Source organism: Monodon monoceros, unplaced genomic scaffold, assembly GCF_005190385.1.
Source record: "Monodon monoceros isolate NGI ecotype Baffin Bay Population unplaced genomic scaffold, NGI_Narwhal_1 Super_Scaffold_21, whole genome shotgun sequence".
NCBI classification, from domain to species: Eukaryota; Metazoa; Chordata; class Mammalia; order Artiodactyla; family Monodontidae; genus Monodon; species Monodon monoceros.
In genome coordinates, this window is record NW_021703778.1 from 56,387,241 (window position 1) to 56,409,125 (window position 21,885).

Below are 21,885 nucleotides of genomic sequence, written 5' to 3' on the forward strand. Positions count from 1 at the left end.
CCTAAATCTTTCATTTGTAAAATGGGCATAATGGAAATAGCTCATAGGGGTGTGGTAAAAATTAAGTGAGACAGTGCCTGGTATGTGCTACGGACTTGGGAACTCCTGAACCCTGAGAGGTCCAAGAATCCCCTAAAATTAGGTGTTAACACTTTGTGTGTATGAACATATGTATAAATATATACATATATGTGTATTTTTTAAAAAACACAGTCCATAGTTTTTATTCAACTTTTAATGAGGTGCTTGGGCCCCCAAATTAAGAAGTACTACTTACTTTAAAGCCAAGGGAATATGGCTTTATGGCAAAGCCAAGCATGGAGATTGTTACTCAACTACGTATTAAGAACAAACAACACACGACACATGAAAAGGAAAAAAAAATGGCAATATAATTGCAGAGAGGGACAAGCTGATTTTGTAAAAAGACTTTTGTTAATACTTTTGTTAATACTAAAGAGATATATAGAGGTCAAATGTTCAAATCAGGTTGGAATGACTGCAAAATGGGGAGGAAATTTTTACAATCTCGCTGCCTGTTTATTAGGGTATAATAATAAAACTTTTCCAAAGCAGACTGGTCCTTGCATTGGCTCCTACCATACAAAAAAGCCACTTCTGGCTGTGTGATCTCAGGTAGACTACTTAATGTCTTGGTTTCCTTATTTGGAAAATGGTTATAATACCACCTGTGAACCCACAGGATTGCTGTGAGAATTAACATAAGAAAATATAGGGACTCCCCTGGTGGTCCAGTGGTTAAGACTTCGCCCTTCCACTGCAGGGGGCACGGGTTCAATCCCTGGTTGGGGAACTAAGATCCCACATGCACGGCCAAAAAAGAAGAAGAAAATATAGCCTAAGGTACCTAACATCACGCCTCACAGAGTGGATGATCAATGAATGTTGAATAAATTAATTCCTTAGTTAGCAGTCAAGGCCCTCAATTCTTCCCTGCCTTCTTTCTGAATAATCTCCTTGTCTCTGTTTTGCTCTCCTAAAATTCATCCTCCATACTGCCAACAGTGAGTCCTTTCTAAAACACAAACCTGGCACCCTTCTTCTGTTTAAAAACACTAAAATCACTCCCCATAGCACACCAGTTGAAGTCCAAGAGTTTCAGCATGAACAACAGGCCCTCTGTGATCTGGTTCCCACCTCCATCCTCTTGCCAGTCCTGTACCCTCACTTCACATCCCAACAACATGGAACTTGTGCAGTTCCCCAAACACACATCACTGTACAAGCCTCCCTGCCTTTGTCCATGCTTTTCTAGATCCCTGAAATGCACTCCTCCTTGTCTACTCATTCTTTAGACAATGCCTCTCTGACCCTTAACCTTCACCAGTCCCTCTGGCCACTACCCACTCTGTTCTATTTTTGTTTCTTGTTTATATTTATTATATCATGTGTCACACTATTCATAAGTATATGTACTTTTCCTACCTGACATTAATGTCAGAAAGCATATCTTTTGCCACCTCTCAACATGGTATATAGCAGGTACCTTAACACACAAGCCTTGAATTAGTACGCACACATTTCTAAATCTCTGCTCCAGTCAACTTGTGATATTCAGTATCTCCAAAATATATTCCAGTCCTCACAAAGTCTACTCCCTTCTCTTTGTTAATCCAAATTCTATCTAGTCAAAATTCTTCCTTCTCTTTGAAGCCTTCCTTGAAGCAGCCCACAGTGATACTTCCCTCTATTGGGATCCTAAAGTCCTCACTGTCTTTACAGTACAGCAGAGTGGTAATGAGCACAGACCAGAAAGGCAATCTCCTGGCTTTAACTCCCAGCTTCATCCCTTAATGCGTGTATAACCCGGAACAAGTCCCAAACTCTCTGAGCCTCAGGTTCTTCATCCATAAAGTGGTAAAGATAATAGCCCAACCTCACAGGACTGTTATGAGGATTAAGTGAGTTACAGCATATAAAGCACTTAGAACTATGCCTGTACATAGTAAGTGCTCAATATATATTAACAGTCAGGACAGCATTATTCACTTGGCAGTTAATCATAAGCTTATCTTTTGACATCTTAATATTGCTGTGTTGAACTACTTTTTATATCCTATGTTTTCCTGGCTAGCTTATAACTTGTTTAGAGGAAATTAACGTCATAAAGGTTTTTAAGAAAAAAGTGTGACATGCCCTGTTAAATGCAGTGGAGAGATTAAAAAGGGTAGAACTAAGACTCCACTCATGCAGTGAATGCTGATGGGAAAGAGATACAACTGGTTTTAAGTTTTTCTGGCCACTAGCAAAGTATTTTATATAACAGCTTCTAAGCAAATATTTTTCAAATATCTAGTTCCAGCAAATATCATATCTCAAACTGGCTCCTTAAATGTTGCTTTCTTAGTTAATGTGAATAATTTTAATAGTATCCTAAACAAAATACAGATAAACAGGAATATCTTTGGGAGGATTAGATGTGAATCTAAACCAGGTCATAATAAATTCATAAATCAAAATAATGGATGTTTAAAAGTACCTGCTATTTTCACTAAGCCATTGGGATAGAAAATTGAGTTTGCCATTTTGCTATTTTTGATAATTAAGTAAGTGAAAATATTATATTAATTCAAAATTTAACTTCCAAGTGAAGTTAAATATGTCACAGCAAATTTACACTTTTGAATTTCCTTCACTTTATGCCAATAACAACAAATAAAAGCAAAATTCTTACCCTTCCATCCTCAAGGTGAAGCAGGAGGACTTTATCTCCTGGCTTATAATCTTTGAGCAACTCTGCTGACTTCCAAACTTCCTCGGGATCAGGTATCCAAACCCTGGCAAACTAGAAGACAAAAAGAAAAAAAAATTTTAAACCAGCAAATCAAGCATTCTTGACCTGCGCTAAACATGAGGAGATTTTCAACTAAATCTGGAAAGAAGCACCTTTGTGTTTTGTCAACAGCAAGCTCCAGTTCAGACTTCCACAAGTATTTTGGAAACAGTAATGAGTAGGTAGTTTGCCAAAGGTTAGATTTCCAAGAGCTAGGTGTTAACAACACTTACAGATAGTAGACAGAGGCTAAGGCCCTTACACTCACCAGAGACAAGATATTTAAATAGCAAACATCACTCTGACAACCAACTTCCCCTTTATCCTATCTCTATCTCTGGGGAAGGTATCCAAAGAGAAACAGGTCAGAAGTCAGTCTATTATTACCACTGTCTTTTTATAATTCTTTTCCATCTTAACCAATGAGATCGGTAGCTCTGCAGAAACAACTATACCAGAACTGGGTCAGTCTGGAAGGTATATATAACTTAGATGTTGAGACGGAGAGCAAGCTCAACTTGCCAATGCCCCTTCCTATTGCCTCTATCACCTCCAACCCTACTTTCCACTCTCCCCTTAGACCCCCAGTGAAAATACACATGGCAGCCCTGAGGAAGAGGACTAAGCTTGTTCAGCCACATCCAGTGTGAAGACTGGGAAGGAAGACAAGAAGGCAAGGTCCTAAGATCCCATGAGAAACCTAGAAATCGGATGTGGCAGCAAGAGTCAGGGAGGAATTAGAAATAGGGCTGGACACACCTACCCACTGAGTCTGCTCAGGTACCTGGTGAAACAGAAGCAGTTAGCGACAGATAACCCAAGCCAAAGTGAACCAGCCGACAGAGCTCCCAGCAAGACAAGGGAGGGTCCAGTGTCACATAACAGCTCTGTCACCAGCTGTCTCCACTAGCTAATAGAGGGTGTGACTTTCCTGCAATGCTCCCCATTCCCTATTTTACTCATGCTGCTCTAGTTTTACCCCTCGTTACCTTGTGAGTCCCTCAAATATCTCACTTATGATTCCTCAGACCTTATTTTAGTTATTTATGGATCTGTCCACCTCCTACACTAGGCTGCATGCTCCTTAAGCCATCTTTGAGCCCCCTAGAGGTTGGCTCAGCTCCTTGCCCACAGTTCGTGGGGCATTTGTCTTGATTTTATGTAAGACAGAGGTAGGACAAGGGAAGGAAACAAAGTCAGGAGAATGGGGATGAGAGGTAGCAAAGGCAAACATCACAGACCCACCTCAGGATTTTTCCTGAAGCCACAAAGCACAGCTGAGATGGGGTAGGAGTCAGAGACTCAGGGAAGAGATTCATGGAGTAGTAGGCAAAGAAAGGGTAAACACTGATGTAGGAACTGTAGGAGAAGGATAAACAAGGATTTGGGATCTGAGGTACTGTGACTAAAGCCACAAAAACTGTAGGAGATGAAGAAGAGAGAAAAAGCCTTAAACTAGATACACTAAAATATAAACACACATCAAAGATTTATGACAATCCAAAGGTACCCCTAATTAGAAAGGAGAGTAAGGGCAAAAATGGAGATGGGCTAAATCTTATGGAAACAGTCAAAATCTGAGAAAAGAGTGCTAGCACAGATTTAAGTTGCATAGTAGCTTTCAAGGAAAATAAAAACCATCTGTTCTTCTACAATACAATTTATGATGAGGTAATTCTGACCGAGTCTAATGGGAAAGCACTGGCAAGGTGGGTTCAGGGGACATGCCTGCACTGGTATGTGCAGAGAGGGGCACCAAACAGCACTGGTTCAGCCTAGCATGGTTTCTCAGGGGTTACACCCATCCTGTGTGCGTAAGGAGGTAGCAGGCATTTTTCTTACTGTATCCTACCACAAGGACAACACTCAAGAGGTCCTTGATTAATGCAGATGACTCACTGGAAGTTTTGCTAACTTGCATTTTGTCAGTCAAGGAACCCTAAAGTGTGGGCACCAAGAGTAATTGTTTCTGATGCCTCAGACACTTTGGGAACAAGACTGACAGCACTAACAGTAAATGACCAGTCCCTGAATCCCAAAAAGTCTGACCCATGTGATTCTCTCTCCTTCCCCAAACTCCCACACACATAATTTGCTTTTCATACAGCACATGTGCACATCTTTCCTAGCTCCCCTATTAAATAATAAGCAGCTTGGCAACATGGAATCTGCTTGGTTCATTTTTGATACCCCATTGTGAATGTTCACAAAAAATGAATGCTTTATGTGACAATTCAAACAAGCCTATAATAAAAACTAAGTGTCCCTCTAGGCTATGAACTGAAGCAGAAGAAAAATCCCAAATCATCAACACCCCTTCCTCTGAACGCTGACATTAACACTGACACTCCATATGGTTACTAAGTAATTCACATAACCCTTAAGGCATATTTTTGAGGTAGAAAATTCTATGGAATTTTCTATTCCTACTATGCTAAAGCACATAATGGGCTTCCAGAAATTACACACACACACACACACACACACACACACACACACACACAAATATCTGTTGAATGAAAGAGTGATATAATGAACTCCCATATACCCACCACTTAGGTTCAGAAATAGAACATTACTCCTCAGTGGGATATATTCTTAAACATTTCATTTTCTCTCCATTTTCAGTCACTACTGCCATTGCCCGGTCATGCCAAACTATGTGTTTGCAGTATCCTGAATAAGCCCTGCTGCCTTACATTTGCTTTGCCTATTTCCTCCATCTGAAACACAGCCCCTCCCCCTTTCAGATAGCAGACTCCTATGTATTCTTCACATCTGTGTTAAAGTACCTCCTTCTCTAAGAAGACTTTCCTGACTTATCATCATCATTCGGCACTCTGTTCTCAATGTCCTCATTACCTCATACAATCTTCCTCCAGAATCCTTACCCCACTAAGTGATGACTTTGCTTGCCTATCTCACTCGGTAGACTGTAGGTTCCTTGAGAGGAGGGGTGCATCTTATTCATCTCTGTCTCTTCAGCACTTAACACAGGGCTTGCCTAATAATTTCTTAATAAACTTTTGTTATATGAATGTTCCTGGCCTTAGACATTATACTCTAAGAGGGCAGATTAAAAGAAGTATGGGCCAGAGGCTCCCAGAATCTTCTAAAAGGGTCTATAATTTCCAGAAGTAGAGAAAGATGAAAGTGACATTGGAGAGGTGAGTTATACAGGAAATCTTGGTGTGACAGAAGGAAAAAGAGCCAGACATGAAAGGAGTACAGAAGTAATGAAACACCCTTTCCTCCCCACCACCGCAAACCTCCATCTCTTCATAATTCATGTATTTAGAGTGGAAGCTATACCTCACTTCCAGAACAGAGAGCCCCACTTCCAATCCCACCACAAATTCTTTACTTAGAAGGCAAAGAGGTGTTGTGACCACCACTTCTACCAGCCATCTCCTGGAGCAGCAAAGGGGAGAACAGATGGGAAGAAAGGTAGGCCAAGGGGTTAGAGCAGGGAAAGAGGGTCACACTAAAATGGCGGAAGGAGAAAAGATCGGCTGGAGTGAACACAAGGTGCATTCTGAGTAGGGCTGGAAGTAAAGAGCAAGTGTCCTGTGCCCCTACTGCAGCTTTTTAACAGATACAAGCATACCTCATTTTATTGTGCTTTGCTTTATTGTACTTTGCAGATATGGCTTTTTTACAAATTGAAGGTTTGTGGCAACCCTGTTTCAGGCAAGTCTACTGGTGCCATTTTCCAACAGGATTTGCTGACTTCATCTCTGTGTCACATTTTGATAATTCTCACAATATTTGAAACTTTTTCATTATTGTTATATTTGTTATGGTGATCTGTGATCTTTGATGTTACTATTGTAATTGTTTTGCGGTGCCGTGAACCGCACCCACATAAGATGACGAACCTAAATGATAACGTTCTGTGTGTTCTGACTGCTCCACCAACTACTGGCTCTTTGCCTGTCTCTTCCTCTCCTTGGGCCTCCCTATTCTCTGAGACACAACAATATTGGTATTAGGCCAATTAATAATCTTATAATGGCCTCTAAGCATTCAAGTGAAAGGAAGAGTTGCAGGCCTCTCACTTTAAGTCAAAAGCTAGAAATGATTAAGCTTAGTGAGGATGGTGCATCAAAAGCTCAGATAGGCTGAAAGCACTTACACCAAATAGTTGGCCAAGTTGTGAATGCAAAGAAAAAGTTCTTGAAGGAAATTAAAAGTGCTACTCCAATGAACACGCAAATGATAAGAAAGAAGAACAGCCTTATTGCTGATATGGAGAAAGTTTTAGAGTCTGGAAGGCAGATCAAACCAGACACATTCCCTTAAGCCAAAGCCAAATCCAGAGCAAGGCTCTAACTCTCTTCAATTACATGAAGCCTGAGAGAGGTGAGGAAGCTGAAGAAAAATGTGAAGATAGCAGAGGTTGGTTTGTGAGGTTGAAGGAAAGAAGCCATCTCCATAACATGAGTGCAAGGTGAAGCAGCAAGGGCTGATGTAGAAGCTGCAGCAAGTTATCCTGAAGATCTAGCTAAGATAATGAAGGTGGCTACACTAAACAACAGATTTTCAGTGTAGACAAAACAGCCTTATTTTGGAAGAAGATGCCATCTAGGACTTTCATAGCTAAAGAAAAGTCAACGCTTGGCTTCAAAGCTTCAAAGGACAGGCTGACTCTCTTGTTAGAGGCCAGTGGAGATGGTGATTTGAAACTGAAGCCAGTGCTCACTTACCATTCCCCAAAACCTAGGGTCCTTAAGAATTATGCTAAAACTACTCTGCCTATGCTCTATAAATGGAACAAAGCTTGGATGACAGCACACCTGTTGACAACATGGTTTACTGAATATTTTAAGCCCACTGTTGAGACCAATTGCTCGGGAAAAAAAAAGATTCCTTTCAAAATGTTACTGCTCATTGACAAGGCACCTGGCCATCCAAGACCTCTGATGGGGATGTAAAACAAGATTAATATTGTTTTCATAACTATTAACACAACATTCATTCTGCAGCTCACAGATGAGGAGTCATTTTGACTTTCAAGTCTTATTCTTTAAGAAATACTTTTTTTTTTTTTTTTTTTTTGCGGTACGCGGGCCTCTCACTGCTGTGGCCTCTCCCATTGCGGAGCACAGGCTCCGGACGCGCAGGCTCAGCGGCCATGGCTCACGGGCCCAGCCACTCCGCGGCATGTGGGATCCTCCCGGACCGGGGCACGAACCCGTGTCCCCTGCATCAGCAGGCGGACTCTCAACCACTGCGCCACCAGGGAAGCCCAAGAAATACTTTTTTTTTTTTTTTTTAAGAAATTTATTTATTTATTTTTGGCTGCGTTGGGTCTTTGTTGCTGCATGCAGGCTTTGTCTACTTGTGTCAAGCAGGGGCTACTCTTTGTTGCGGTGCACGGGTGCCTCATTGTGGTGGCTTCTCTTACTGTGGGGCATGGGCTCTAGGTGCACAGGCTTCAGTAGTTGTGGCACGTGGGCTCAGTAGTTGTGGCTTGCGGGCTCTAGCGCGCAGGCTCAGTATTTGTGGCACACGGGCTTAGTTGCTCCATGGCATGTGGGATCTTCCTGGACCGGGGCTCGAACCCATGTCCCCTGCATTGGCAGGCGGATTCTTAACCACTGAGTCACCAGGAAAGTCCCAATAAATACTTTTTTTATTCTTTAAGAAATACTTTTAATTGCCATAGACAGTGATTCCTCTAATGGAACTGGGCAAAGTAATTGAACCATTCTGGAAAGGAGTCACCACTCTAGATGCCATTAAGGACGTTTGTGATTCATGAGAATAGGTCAAATACCAACATTAACAGGAGTTTAAAAGAAGTTGATTCCAGCCCTCATGGATGTCTTTGAGGAGTTCAAGACTTCAGTGGAGGAAGTAATTACAGATGTGGTAGAAATGGCAAGAGAACTAGCATTAGAAGTGGAGCCTGAAGTTGTGACTGAATTAGGGCAACCTCATGACATAACTTTAATGGATGAGGAGTTGCTTCCTGTGGAGAAGCAAAGAAAGTATTTTTTTGAGAGGGAAATCTACTCCTGGTGAAGATGGCTGAAATTACAACAAAAGATTTAAACTTAGTTGATAAAGCAGCAGGGTTTGAGAGGATTGACTCCAATTTTGCAAGAAGCTCTCTGGGTAAAGCACTATAAACCAGTACTGCATGATACAGAGAAATAGTTCACGAAAGGAAGAGTCAATCGATGTGGCAGATTTCACTGTTGTCTTATGAAATTGCCACAGCCATTCCAACCTTCAATAACCATTACCCTGATCAGCAAGCAGCCATCAACATCGAGGCAAGACCCTCAACCAGCAAAAAGATTATGACCCACTGAAGGCTTAGATGATGGTTAGCATTTTTTAGCAACAAAGTAATTTTTAATTAGGTATTGTACATTGTTTTTTTAGACATAATGCTATTGTATACTTAATAGACTACAGTATAGTGTAAACATAACTTTTATTATGCACTGGGAAACCAAAAAATTATTGTGACTCACTTTATTGCGATATTCACTTTATTGTGGTGGTCCAGAACTGAACCCACAATATCTCCAAGGTATGCCTGTGCCAAGGCTTAGACCTTAAAAGTACTAGAACTGGTGGGCTTCCCTGGTGGCGCAGTGGTTGACCGTCCACCTGCCGATGCAGGGGACACGGGTTCGTGCCCCGGTCCGGGAAGATCCCACATGCCGCGTAGCGGCTGGGCCCGTGAGCCATGGCCGCTGAGTATGCGCGTCCAGAGCCTGTGCTCTGCAACGGGAGAGGCCACAACAGTGAGAGGCCCGCGTACCACAAAAAAAAAAAAAAAAGGTAGTAGAGCTGGGATCCAAATCTATGTCTACACTACAAGACAAACATTCTTTCCCTTCCACCTCCCTTCTCCCTAGTAAAAACAGTAGATTTCAGAAAGAAGAAACTCCCCTCTCCCACTCCAAAATTGTTCCCCTTTGTGTTGTAATGTAAACTGCTATTAGACTGGTCCATGTCATCAGGTAAGACTTAAGACTGTCTCATCTTGGGACTTCCCTGGTGGCGCAGTGGCTAAAATTCTGCCTGCCAATGCAGGGGACCTGGTCCGGGAAGATCCCACATGCCGTGGAGCAACTAAGCCCGTGCGCCACAACTACTGAGCCTGCGTTCTAGAGCCTGCAAGCCACAACTACTGAGCCTGCGTGCTGCAACTACTACTGAAGCCCACACGCCTAGAGCTTGTGCTCCGCAACAAGAGAAGCCACTGCATTGAGAAGCCTGCGCACCACAACGAAGAGTAGCCCCCGTTCACAGCAACAAGAGAAAGCCCACACGCAGTAACAAAGACCCAACACAGCCAAAAACAAATAAAATATTAAATTACTTTGAAAAATCATTTTAAATAAATTGGGATAAAACATTCACATAACTATTAAAATCCTTAATGACTTGGGATAAAACATTCACATAACCTCTAGAGCCTTGTATTATTTGGCACCTCCTCCAGAAGGTTTTGGAGAACCAGCCTCATCTCATGACAGTCCCTACTCTATCCCCTTTCTTCACCCCACCAAGGGCCATCTACACTGGTTTTCCTTCAACCGCTTAAACAATTCGTGCTACCTCAAGCCTCAAGACCTTCTCTCATGCTTTCTCTTGGCCTGGAACCCTTAGCTTCACTGGTTATGTGACTGATTCCTACTTAATCTTTCACATCTCAGCTTAAGTATCTGTTATTTGAAAAGACCCTCCCTGACCTCTCCATCTAAATTAAGCCCTGTTGCTAATGCTTTCTCACATAATCCTGTACTTTTTCTTCACTATAAAGACCATGAAGACAGGGACTGGGTCTATTTTGCTCAAAACTGATGCCCAGAGCTAAACATATTGTCTTATCTATAACAGGTGTCTGATAAGTACCTACTGAATAAATGAATTGCCTGTTTCATCACATCTAAGACACCATCAATAATAAGATACATTCCTAATGTGAAAACCATTGTAAATGTTAGAATTCAATAAATATGACAGGTTATTATTGTACACATTGTTCTTACCCACATCTCTGACTCTATATCTCTGCATTTTTTCCTTTTCTGCTACTTTTTCAAATTTGTCTAAAAGAAATTTATACCCTTTCTTGAATGAGGCAGAATTTTATTTAATTTAAAAAAAATTTTTAATTTATTTATTTTTGGCTGCATTGGGTCTTGTTGCTGCATGCGGGCTTTCTCTAGTTGCGGCAAGCGGGGGCTACTCTTAGTTGTGGTGCGCGGGCTTCTCAATGCAGTGGCTTCTCTTGTTGTGGAGCACGGGCTCTAAGAACGCGGGCTTCAGAAGTTGTGACACACGGGCTCAGTAGTTGTGACTCGCGGGCTCTAGAGTGCAGGCTCAGTAGTTGTGGGGCATAGGCTTATCTGCTCCACGTCATGTGAGATCTTCCCGAACCAGGGATGGAACCCGTGTCCCATGCATTCGTAGGCAGATTCTTAACCACTGCGTCACCAGGGAAGTCCCAAGGCAGAATTTTAAAAATAAAACAACCCACTTAACAAAACCCAGTTTAAGTGTTCTGACCTCTAGAAAGCCTTCCTTGACCATTAAGTTAAGGTAGGGGCTCCTGCTTGGACCTTGCATAATTTCTGGGTTTTATCTCTATGCACTTTTCACATTCCACTGTAATTATCTTCCCACAGGCCTGTCTTTTTAACTAGATTGTGACCTCCTTGAGGACAGGATCTATGATATGCCCATTGGCATCATACCCATACCTGGCCCAATGCTTAGCAAAGTAGATGCCAGGAGATGTCAGTTGAATGAATGAATAACTGAATAGACGAGTCTTTAGGAGTCACAGAACTTCCACAGATTTGAAATGTGAGAAATGGTACACTAAAACACAAAGCCAGTCATGGCAGAAGCCATAGAACTGAAAATAATTTCATTAGCTACCAGTGCAAGCATGAGTCACTCACACTTAAAAATACCAAAGGCTGGCTTGCGCAAATGAAATACCATTTCCCAACAGGAAGTTACTTTAAAGATAAGGAACAGAACATGAAGAGCCTCTGTGTTAGTAAAAGATATTCATATTTATATCTTATGTGCTAACTATCTCTCTGTCCATAGCTTGGGTAGACTTTTGATCAACAGAATTCCCTTAAAAACTGTTTGAACAAAACTCACAGTTTCTACTTTGTAGCATTAATATTTTTAATTGCATATACAACAGGCTAGGCTAATAGTACAAGGTTGCAGTGTTCGTTTGATATATTGAAAGTTCAACTAGGTGTGTGATGAGTACCAAGGAGGCAGGTGCCCCCAGAGATACCCTAAGGGAAGAGAACCACAGAAGAAGTGCTGCTGGACTCAGGCCAGCTGCTGGCCATGCTTGCACCTTGATCATGGTGAGACAATTACTAGAAAACCAAGAAGCAGAAATCATTAGATATTGAGGTTATGAAACTCTAACTCAGCAATTCCCAAACTTCTAGAGACCAAGAGTACACTCTTCTTCCCTCAACTGTGACAGCCTTAAGGTGCTAAAGAGTAGTACTGAACTGACAAGAGCATCCGAATCAGCATCAGGAGCACTGAACTGACAAGGGCTGGGGGTTCTCCACAGGACTGACAGAAATTGACTGGACAATGGGGATATGAGAAAGCTCAAATTCAACTGCTGCTCTATTTTAGGATGTAAAAATCTCCTAGTTTATGAAATAAAGGACATTGGTTCTTAAGCAAGAGTTACTCCAACTGCATATGCTGAGAGAATATTTTGAAAGACAAATGCAGCACAAGAAGCAGAGGCTGTAAAAGAACTAAGGCCTCAGCTTTTTCCTCAGAAGTCAAGCTGGGGTCCTGGCACTGATGTGACCACACCCTTCTAGCTGATCAAAATGGATTTCCCTGGAAATAAAAATTTTATTCTGTCTGTGATGACTGAGGAGGACATTACTTCTTTCTACCCCTTTATAGTGGCTTCTCACTCTTACAAAAATTTTATGAGTCTATGTACTTCTTCTTAATACATAAAAAACTAAAATTTTTAAATACTGCAAAATTATCACACCTAAAATTGCTTTCCTTTTTTATTATTATACATAGAATTAGTTTTCCCTCACTCATTTTTCCTAACTTTCTTAGTTATTTAAGCTTCTATTATGGACAATTTCATAAGTTATTTTAGCATGCTTCATACAAAACAGATTCTGCTTTGCTATCTCACTCTACAGCCTTCATAAAAGCTACTCTAAATTTATTTCATTTTCAATCTGTATCTGGGATAATCAGCTTCTTCTATTTACTACCCACAGTATAAAAAGTACTTCCTTTTATTTGACCTATAATCACTTCTTCGAGGCTTCAGAAGATGCCCCCGAGTCCTTATGTATACAGTGAATAAGTCCACGTTGCCCTCTTCTTGTGAGATTTCTGAGATTTCACCAGATAAAAAGTTCATTCTTTATCCTTTCAGATTGAAGAGTCCAATTTTTTTGAACAGTGCCTTATTCTTATTTTTAATCTCTCTGAATTTCAATTTTCTCACTTACAAAATAAAGCAATTAGAAAATAGAGAATTTAGAGTCAAGGTTAAGCACACCGGCTTTGGAGTCAGACGGATCCAGTGGCTCAATACTTCCACTGGGTTGGAAGACTTGGAGCAAATTACCCAACTTCCTTCCTCAGTGACCTCACCATATAAAACTAATTACTAATAATACTCACGTCAAAGAGTTGTTAGCAGAAAAATGAGCTAAAATTTAAAGACCTTTACATTATATTGTCACCATCCCTATTCCACCCCAACCCCAGATTTAAGCACCTCATTTGGCTTAACCTAAATTCCTTTACTAGAGTCTACAATGTACTGTGCAGTCTGGTCCCTGCCCTTGGGTTTAACATCACCTCATTGGGGTCTTCTCCCTTCCTCTGAGCTGACTGTGCCAGCCTTCTCTTGTTCCTAGAACACCCCAACTCTCTCTGACTTCAAGGCTGTTACTGTGCCCTCTGCTGAGAGCATCCTCCACTCAACTCCCAACGCTTCTTACAGCTGGCTCCTCACTCTTCAGGTCTCACTTTAGATGTCTCCTTTGCAGAAAGGTCCTCCCTGGCCACCCTATAAATTGATTTGTTTACTTGATTATCTGTCTCCCCAACTAGTCTGAAAGCCCTGTGAAAGCAGGGACCACCACTAATTCTAGAACCTAGAACAACGCCTGGCAAGTAATCAATAAATATGTGTGGATAAAAGTGGTTAGCATACTGTCTATATGGCTGAAAAAATAGGTCAGGACCAGGATGTGAAAGACCTCACATCTCATGTTAAGCAGTTTGGCCTTTACACTGCAGAAGATAGGGATTCATCAACGGCCTGTAAGCAGGGTAATGAGTGACCAGATGTTTCTAATAGCCTATTTCTCATCAGCAGTTCCTTAATCACAGTCAAAAGCATATCTTGTACCACTTCTGCTTGTTATTAGTTGTTCTTCCCCCAAGTTGTGTGTATACTACTGTCACTCACATTTTAAATGTAAACAAAATTTATCTAATATACACAATGCTTCCAAAATGTCATTCATATTAGGCAAATGGGGTCTGCATTGGAGGGATTGGGAGTCATCTTTGCCTAAGAGCAGGGGCTGGGAGGGTGGTCCAGTTTGTATTATTTCATGAATGCTGGGAGCTAGAGGAAAAATTCTTACCCTGGAAGCAAGAGCCTTGGGAGTAAGTTCAATGGCAGGGGCAAGGGGAGGGACACTTAAATGAGCTATAGCTCTGAGAGAGCAAATGAGCAAGACACCTTGCAGGCTGGTTGAATCACCTAAGGAAAAGAACCCTGCTAGCCTGCTTCTCAATGAAAGCACTAACCCTGGGCTCCAGGCCATTTCCCTATCCCATCCGCCTCTCTTTTTTAAAACAAATGTCCTTTTAGCTGAATTTCAGCTGGGGAAAGCAGTGGAAAAAGTTGCCCTAGGCTTTATATTTGGAAAAAAAAGGCTAGCTCAAAAGATGTTTAAGAAAAATTTAAAACTTCTGGGTGGCAAAATACATCATAAACAAAGTCAAAATACAAATTGGCTCCCCCAAAATTTTGTAGCAAACTAATTCCCTTATCATATAAAGAGCTCCTACAAATTAATAAGAAAAAGATAAATAACCCTGTAGCAAAATAGGCAAAAGAAAACAGGCAACTCTCAGAAGCATCATTAAAAAAAATTAAACATAAGATGTCCAATTCACTAATAGTTAAAGAAACGCAAAAGCACAATTTAAAATAATGTGTACTGGATTTGAAAAGATTTAAAGAATTGATAACAACATGTGTGGGGAAGAAAGTGGACAATTAAGCATTTTCACATATTGGTGATAGGATAAGCAGGCACAACCTTTTTAGACAGCAATTTGGTAATTTCTTTTACAATGTAAAATGTATACTTCAGGGATGCATACCAAACTGGGATGCAGGCAGACTTCTGACTTTGTATTTTATGTATTTCTATATTGTACATTTCTTGATAAGTATTAGTTTTATAATAAAACCAAAAGTTTTAAAAATATGCACATCCTTGACTCATAACGTCTTTAGGAAATTTTCCCACGAAATACTAGAAAATACAAATAATTATTTCCAAAAATGTTCTGTAGCATTGTTTGCAAAAGTGAAAACTTAGAAATCAAAATGGTTAATATATATCTACATTAATATAAAGGTTAATATAACTATAGTAATATATAGTTAAAAATTTATGGTATATCTATATAATGGAATATTAAAAAAAACAATAATAATAAGGTAGGTCTATATGTACTGACGTGGAAAGCTACTGTTGATTGGAAACGGTAAGATGCAAAACAGCATAATTTTATGATTCTATTTTTGTTTAATATATATTCATATATCCATATAATATGGTGGCTTGACAGTCAACAGGTTTTCATTTATGGTTTACACTCTTGTGAACAATGCTTAAAGTCTGTCATTAGAACATTCATCCTTCTGCCCAATCATGAATGAGTGACACCCTCTGTGAGACCTCTCTGGGGAAGGGAGACCACAGCTGGGCAGTGGGGCTGGCCGTGCCTTGGACTCCATCTCAGTGTGGCTTTGTTCCTCTCCATTAGTCTATGTGTGTCCTCCTAAAGAGATTTAAGAAAATGTTTCTTTGTAGGAGAGAGCTGTGAAAAAAAAGCCACCTGTTTGTACGTGTGATAGAAGTGAAGCTTATGTAAAGAGGTCTCTGAAAGTGACTGTTCTAACCATATGCTATCTCCTCTATCCCAATCCCCACAACCCTGCCCAGCTTTGTTCCACAAAGTCACAGGTCCCTGCCCTCCTCTCAAGCTTTCTCTCTGACCACACCTCCCCTCACTTTTTTGTGCTCCAACTCCACTGGTCTTTTTCAGTTTCTCAAAAGTGCCAGACTCTCCCTACCATGAGACTTCTCACAATCTGTGCCCTCTGCTTGGAACTCTCCTCCCCTCCCCTCATTAACAGCTTGGCTTCTTTCAAACCTCAGCTTGGCCTACACTCTTTCTGAGAAGCTCCCCTGACTGATTACCTCCTGTTGCTCTGTGTGTCTTCACAGCAATGTGAAACCTCCCCTTTTGGGTGCTTAGCACAGTTATTTGTCTCTCTCCTCCCACTAAGCTCCATCCTGTCTATTTTTACTCACTGTTGCACGTCTACCACCCAAAACAGTGCCTGGCACATGAATGAACAGTATGTGTATATGAATGTATGATTATGGATAATATATTAAACACACCATACAAAAAGTTACCACCAACTATGAACAAGTAGAATTTGAAATTCACTTACACTGGAAGTACCATTTACACTGGAATCCTCCAAAAATGAAATACTTATGTATAAGCCTAACAATATATGCACAAGACTTACATGAGGAAAACCACAAAACTCTGATTAATGAAATCAAAGAAGAACTAAATAAGTAGAAAGATATTCCATGTTCATGATTAGGAAGACTCAATATTGTCAAGATGTCAGCTCTTCCCAACTTGACTTATAGATTCAGTGAAATCCCAATCAAAAGCCCAGCAAGTTATTTTATGGATATCTACAAAGTGATTCTAAAGTTTACAGGGAGAGGCAAAAGACCCAGAATAGCCAACACAATACTGAAGAAGAACAAAGTTGGAGGACTGACATTATCTGACTTAAGAATTACTATAAAGCTACAGTAATAAAAAAGAGTGGGGTATTGGTGAAAGAAAAGACAAATGGATCAATGGAACAGAATAGAGAGGCCAGAAATAGATCCACATAAATGTAGTCAACTGACCTTTGACAAAGGAACAAAGACAGTATAATGGAGCAAAAATAGTCTTGTCAATAAATGGCACTGGGGACTTCCCTGGTGGTGCAGTGGTTAAGAATCCGCCTGCCAATGTAGGGGACATGGGTTCGAGCCCTGGTCCAGGAAGATCCTACATGCCACGGAGCAACTAAGCCCATGTGCCACAACTACTGAGCCTGTGCTCTACAGCCTGCGAGCCACAACTACTGAGCCCACACGTCCAGAGCTGGTGCTCCACAACAAGAAAAGCCACCACAATGAGAAGCCTGGGAACTGCAACGAAGAGTAGCCCCTGGGCTTCCCTGGTGGTGCAGTGGTTGAGAGTCTGCCTGTCGATGTAGGGGACACGGGTTTGTGCCCCGGTCCGGGAAGATCCCACATGCCGCAGAGCGGCTGGGCCCGTGAGCCATGGCCGCTGAGCCTGCACGTCTGGAGCCTGTGCTCCACAATGGGAGAGGCCACAACAGTGAGAGGCCTGCATACCGCAAAAAAAAAAAAAAAAAGATATCAATGAACTATCACTACACACCTATTAGAATGTCCAAAATTTGGAACACTGACAACACCAAATGTTAGCAAGGATATGGAGCAACAGGAACTCTCATTCACTGCTGGTGGGAATCAAAATGGTAGTGCAACTTTAGAAGAAAGCCTGGTGGTTTCTTCCAAAACTAAATATACTCTTACCATATGATCCAGCAATTGCACTCTGTGGTATTTACCCAAAGGAGCTGAAAACTTATGTCCACATAAAAACCTACACAAAGATGTTTATAGCAGTTTTATTCATAATTGCCAAAACTTGAAAGCAACCAAGATGTCTTTCAGTAGGTGAATGGGTAAATAAACCGGTATATCTCTAGATAATGGAATATTATTCAGCACTAAAAAGAAATGAGCTATCAAACCATGAAAAGGCATGAGGAATCTGAAAAGACTACATACTGTATGATTCCAACTAGATGACATTCTGGAAAAGGCAAAACTACAGGTACACACAATAAAAAGATCTGTGGTTGCCAGGGATGGGGGTGGGGAGAGATGAACAGGCAGAGCATAGAAGATATTTAGGGCAGTTTAAGAAAAAAACAACCAATCAACCAACCAAAAAACCCAAATTCTGTAATGATACCATAATGATAGCTATATGTCATTATTTACTTATCTGAATCCAAAGTATGTACAACACTGAGAACGAACCACAGTGTAAACTGTGAACTTTGGGTTATTATAAAGTATCAGTGTAGGTTCTTCAACTATAACAAATGTACCACCTTAGTGGGAGATGCTGATAATGGGGGAGGCTGTGCATGTGTGAGGGTAGGGGGTATATGAGAAATCTCTGTACCTCCCACTCAATTTTGCTATGAACCCTAACCTGCTCTAAAAAAAAAAAAATGTCTTAAAAAAAAGGTTACCCACTTTGTTCAAATTTGTCATTTACATAAACGAGGTCTATCTTTTCATATCAATCACAGTGTTGGCTCTAATAATTAATTGGGATTATGACAGGAAGAGAAATTGGTTCCTTTAAATTTTCTACAGCATGTTTATTTTACTTTTCATGTGAGAAGAAATAAGAACTAAATACTAATCACCATGGAAATTTAATTGTTAAACAACTACAGAGTCTTTACCTAAAACTCAAGGAACCTCCACTATATCATCTATAATTTGATCTATTTATATTCAGCTTTTAACCTACCCAGGAAACACCTGCAGAATTTAGGAAATCCCCTCTTTCAAACCCCATAGAGAGTGTGAAATTTCAGAACCAGAAGAGAGGTTAAAGCTCATTTGGCCCAAACATCTCATTCACAAGGAAATATAAAGTTCCAAGGGCAATATATCTAGACTGCAAAGCTGGCTCAACCCAGGCCCAGCACCAGACCCAGGAAGCCTTGAGCCCAAGTCCTAAGGCTCTTTCTCGCTCCCTCTGCCTCTCTCCCATCAACTTCCTCTCTGAGTCAGAGTTAACAGATCTGTAAGAAATTGTACAGCAGCACAGATGGCAAGAGGAAAGCAAAATCAAGACTCAACTAAAATTCTTTCATTATTGCACAACTGGTTTCCTACACTTTTTCCCTAGTAAACAGTTATTGGAGACTGTTGTATAAGAAGTCCCACAAGAAAACTTTTTCCTTCATATCATCTCCCCTTAACTTCAACCCTCCAGCACAATGAAAATCTACACAGCTACCAAGTGACAAATCATAGCTTCCTTCACATATAACTAAATCCATTTATCCAATAGTATTTGTTTACTCAACAAGTATTTACTGAGTACCGACTTTGTACGAGGCACAGATCTAGGTCCTGGGATATAGCATCTGCACTGGTAGCTAGGCTTATGCTTGGGTTGCCTTATACCTATCCACTTGGGAGTACTGGAGGGTCTGCAAGAGCCATGGCATTTGTGCTATGGACCACACTGTACACACTCATTGAATTAAGAATCTTCATAATCATGCCGACTGACTGGCTTCAGAGGTCAAGACCAGCACTAGATTTAAGAACATTTATCTTGAAAAATGGTACAGATGAACCAGTTTGCAAGGCAGAAATAGAGACACAGATGTAGAGAACAAATGTATGGACACCAAGGGGGGAAAGGGGGGGTGGGATGAATTGGGAGATTGGGATTAACATATATACACTAATATGTATAAAATAGATAACTAATGAGAACCTGCTGTATAGCACAGGGAACTCTACTTCACTTCGCTGTACAGTAGAAACTCACAAAACATTGTAAAACAACTATATCCCAATTGAAAAGTAAATAAATAAATTCACCTGTAAAAAAAAAAAAGCTGGTGTGCCTACAATTCATGATTGCATATTGTTGCAATGGATGCTAGGGTTGTCCTTGCTGGAGATTTGGGCAAACGGTCTCTAGCAATAAAAAATAATGTTGAATGCAACCATGGATTACCTGGCGATTCTACAAGATTTTCTGTTTGGTTCCACAAACGTTTATTATGTGTATATTCTATTCCATGCACTGTTCCAAGAACTGTGGAAACAAAGATGAGTAAGATATTGGCCTTCCCCTCAAGGGTCTGCTGATGAGATGGACACAGACATGGTCACACTGATGTGGTAAGGGTGGTGGTGGAGGTATGCACAAGGTGACAACACAGGAGCCCAGTGGAGGCAAACCTCACTCATCTTGGGCAAAGGAATGGAGCACACAGAGGCTGCCTGAAGGAGGGGACACCTGAATAGGGGGTAGTAGGACAAAAAGGAATTACCTAGGCAAATGGGGGAAGCGTGTTCCAGACAGAGACAACATGAGTAAAGCCATGAAGATGTGAAGCAGAATGAAATACGTGTGAGGAATAATGAGCAGTTTAGAATCATTATAACAAGAAATGAGAGGACACCAGAGAGATACCCAGAGCTCACGCCTGGCACATAATAGGTGTTCAATAAATACCTGTTGATGAAAGAATTGGCTAGAGCTTTCATCAAAAAAAAAAAAAAAGGGGGGGGCTTCCCTGGTGGCACAGTGGTTGAAAGTCTGCCTGCTGATGCAGGGGACACGGGTTCGTGCCCCAGTCTGGGAAGATCCCACATGCCGCGGAGCGGCTGGGCCCGTGAGCCATGGCCGCTGAGCCTGCGCGTCCGCAGCCTGTGCTCCGCAACGGGAGAGGCCACAACAGTGAGAGGCCCGCGTACCGCAAAAAAAACAAAAACAAAAACAAACACAAACGAAAAAAAAAGGTATGATTATATAGTTAGGCATGTTGGGCAAATTGTGTATATTCATTTTGTTAGTAGAAACAGAATATAATGCATCAATAGAATTATAAGAAAATGAGGCAGTCAGCAAGAATATGGCTCACTCAGCATGATACTTGGAGCTGCAGGCATAATAAAGAGAAAGTGGCTGCATAGTTGTGATATTCTTATGACCACAAGAGAGGGAAGAGCTGGGGTGGTGTCTGTACAGAAGATATGGGCTGAGATCATATGGAGAAAGATAAGAGGGGGATGCTCAGGATCTGTCAGCTTGAAAGCTTCTTGGATATGGCAACCATGTCTTTTTTCTCCCACTGGCCTAGATACAGCCCACATAAATAAATCGTCTGTAACTCTACCCGTCCTTCCTCATGGCATCACATGGAGGAAACCCTGAACTAGGAAGGAACAGAACTCATATTATTCCTGATGGTTGTTTTTTTTGTTTTTGTTTTTGTTTTTGCGGTATGCGGGCCTCTCACTGTTGTGGCCTCTCCCGTTGCGGAGCACAGGATCCGGACGCGCAGGCCCAGCGGCCATGGCTCACGGGACCAGCCGCTCCGCAGCATGTGGGATCTTCCCGGACTGGGGCATGAACCCGTGTCCCCTGTATCGGCAGGCGGACTCTCAACCACTGCACCACCAGGGAAGCCCTGATGGTGGTTTTTTGAGTGGGCTTCAGTCCTTTGCTGCTGTTGAAGAGGCAAGAGAATACCCAGAGCTGGGAGAAAAGGAAGTTAACACAACCTATACTCTAACAATTTCATATCAAAAACAATAGGAACTCTGGGCCAGAACAGATTTTCTATAAGTATAAGAAAACAGAAGCAATGAGGTTAAGGGGCAGAAGACACCATAACTACTGGTCATAAGTTCTAAAAATCTTTCATCACACTTACATCAAATACAACTCAACAGGACTTCCGTGGTGGTCCAGTGGTTAAGACTCCGTGCTCCCAATGCAGGGGATGCAGGTTCGATCCCTGGTCGGGGAACTAAGATCCCACATGCTGCTTGGCGTGGTCAAAAAATAAAATAAAAAATAAAATAGAGGAAAAAAACAACTCA

The 21,885-nt window shown here is 41.3% G+C and overlaps 1 protein-coding gene across 5 annotated transcripts in view; it reads right to left on the reverse strand.

Annotated features, from left to right (window-relative positions):
- MYO5A (myosin VA) overlaps nucleotides 1-21,885 on the reverse strand; it is a 187,159-nt gene that overhangs the window by 124,057 nt on the left and 41,217 nt on the right. For all 5 annotated transcript variants that reach the window (XM_029236767.1, XM_029236768.1, XM_029236772.1 and 2 more), the window contains exon 2: nucleotides 2,696-2,806. In XM_029236767.1, the coding sequence (XP_029092600.1) occupies nucleotides 2,696-2,806 (111 nt within the window). The remainder of the gene's footprint in view (nucleotides 1-2,695; nucleotides 2,807-21,885) is intronic.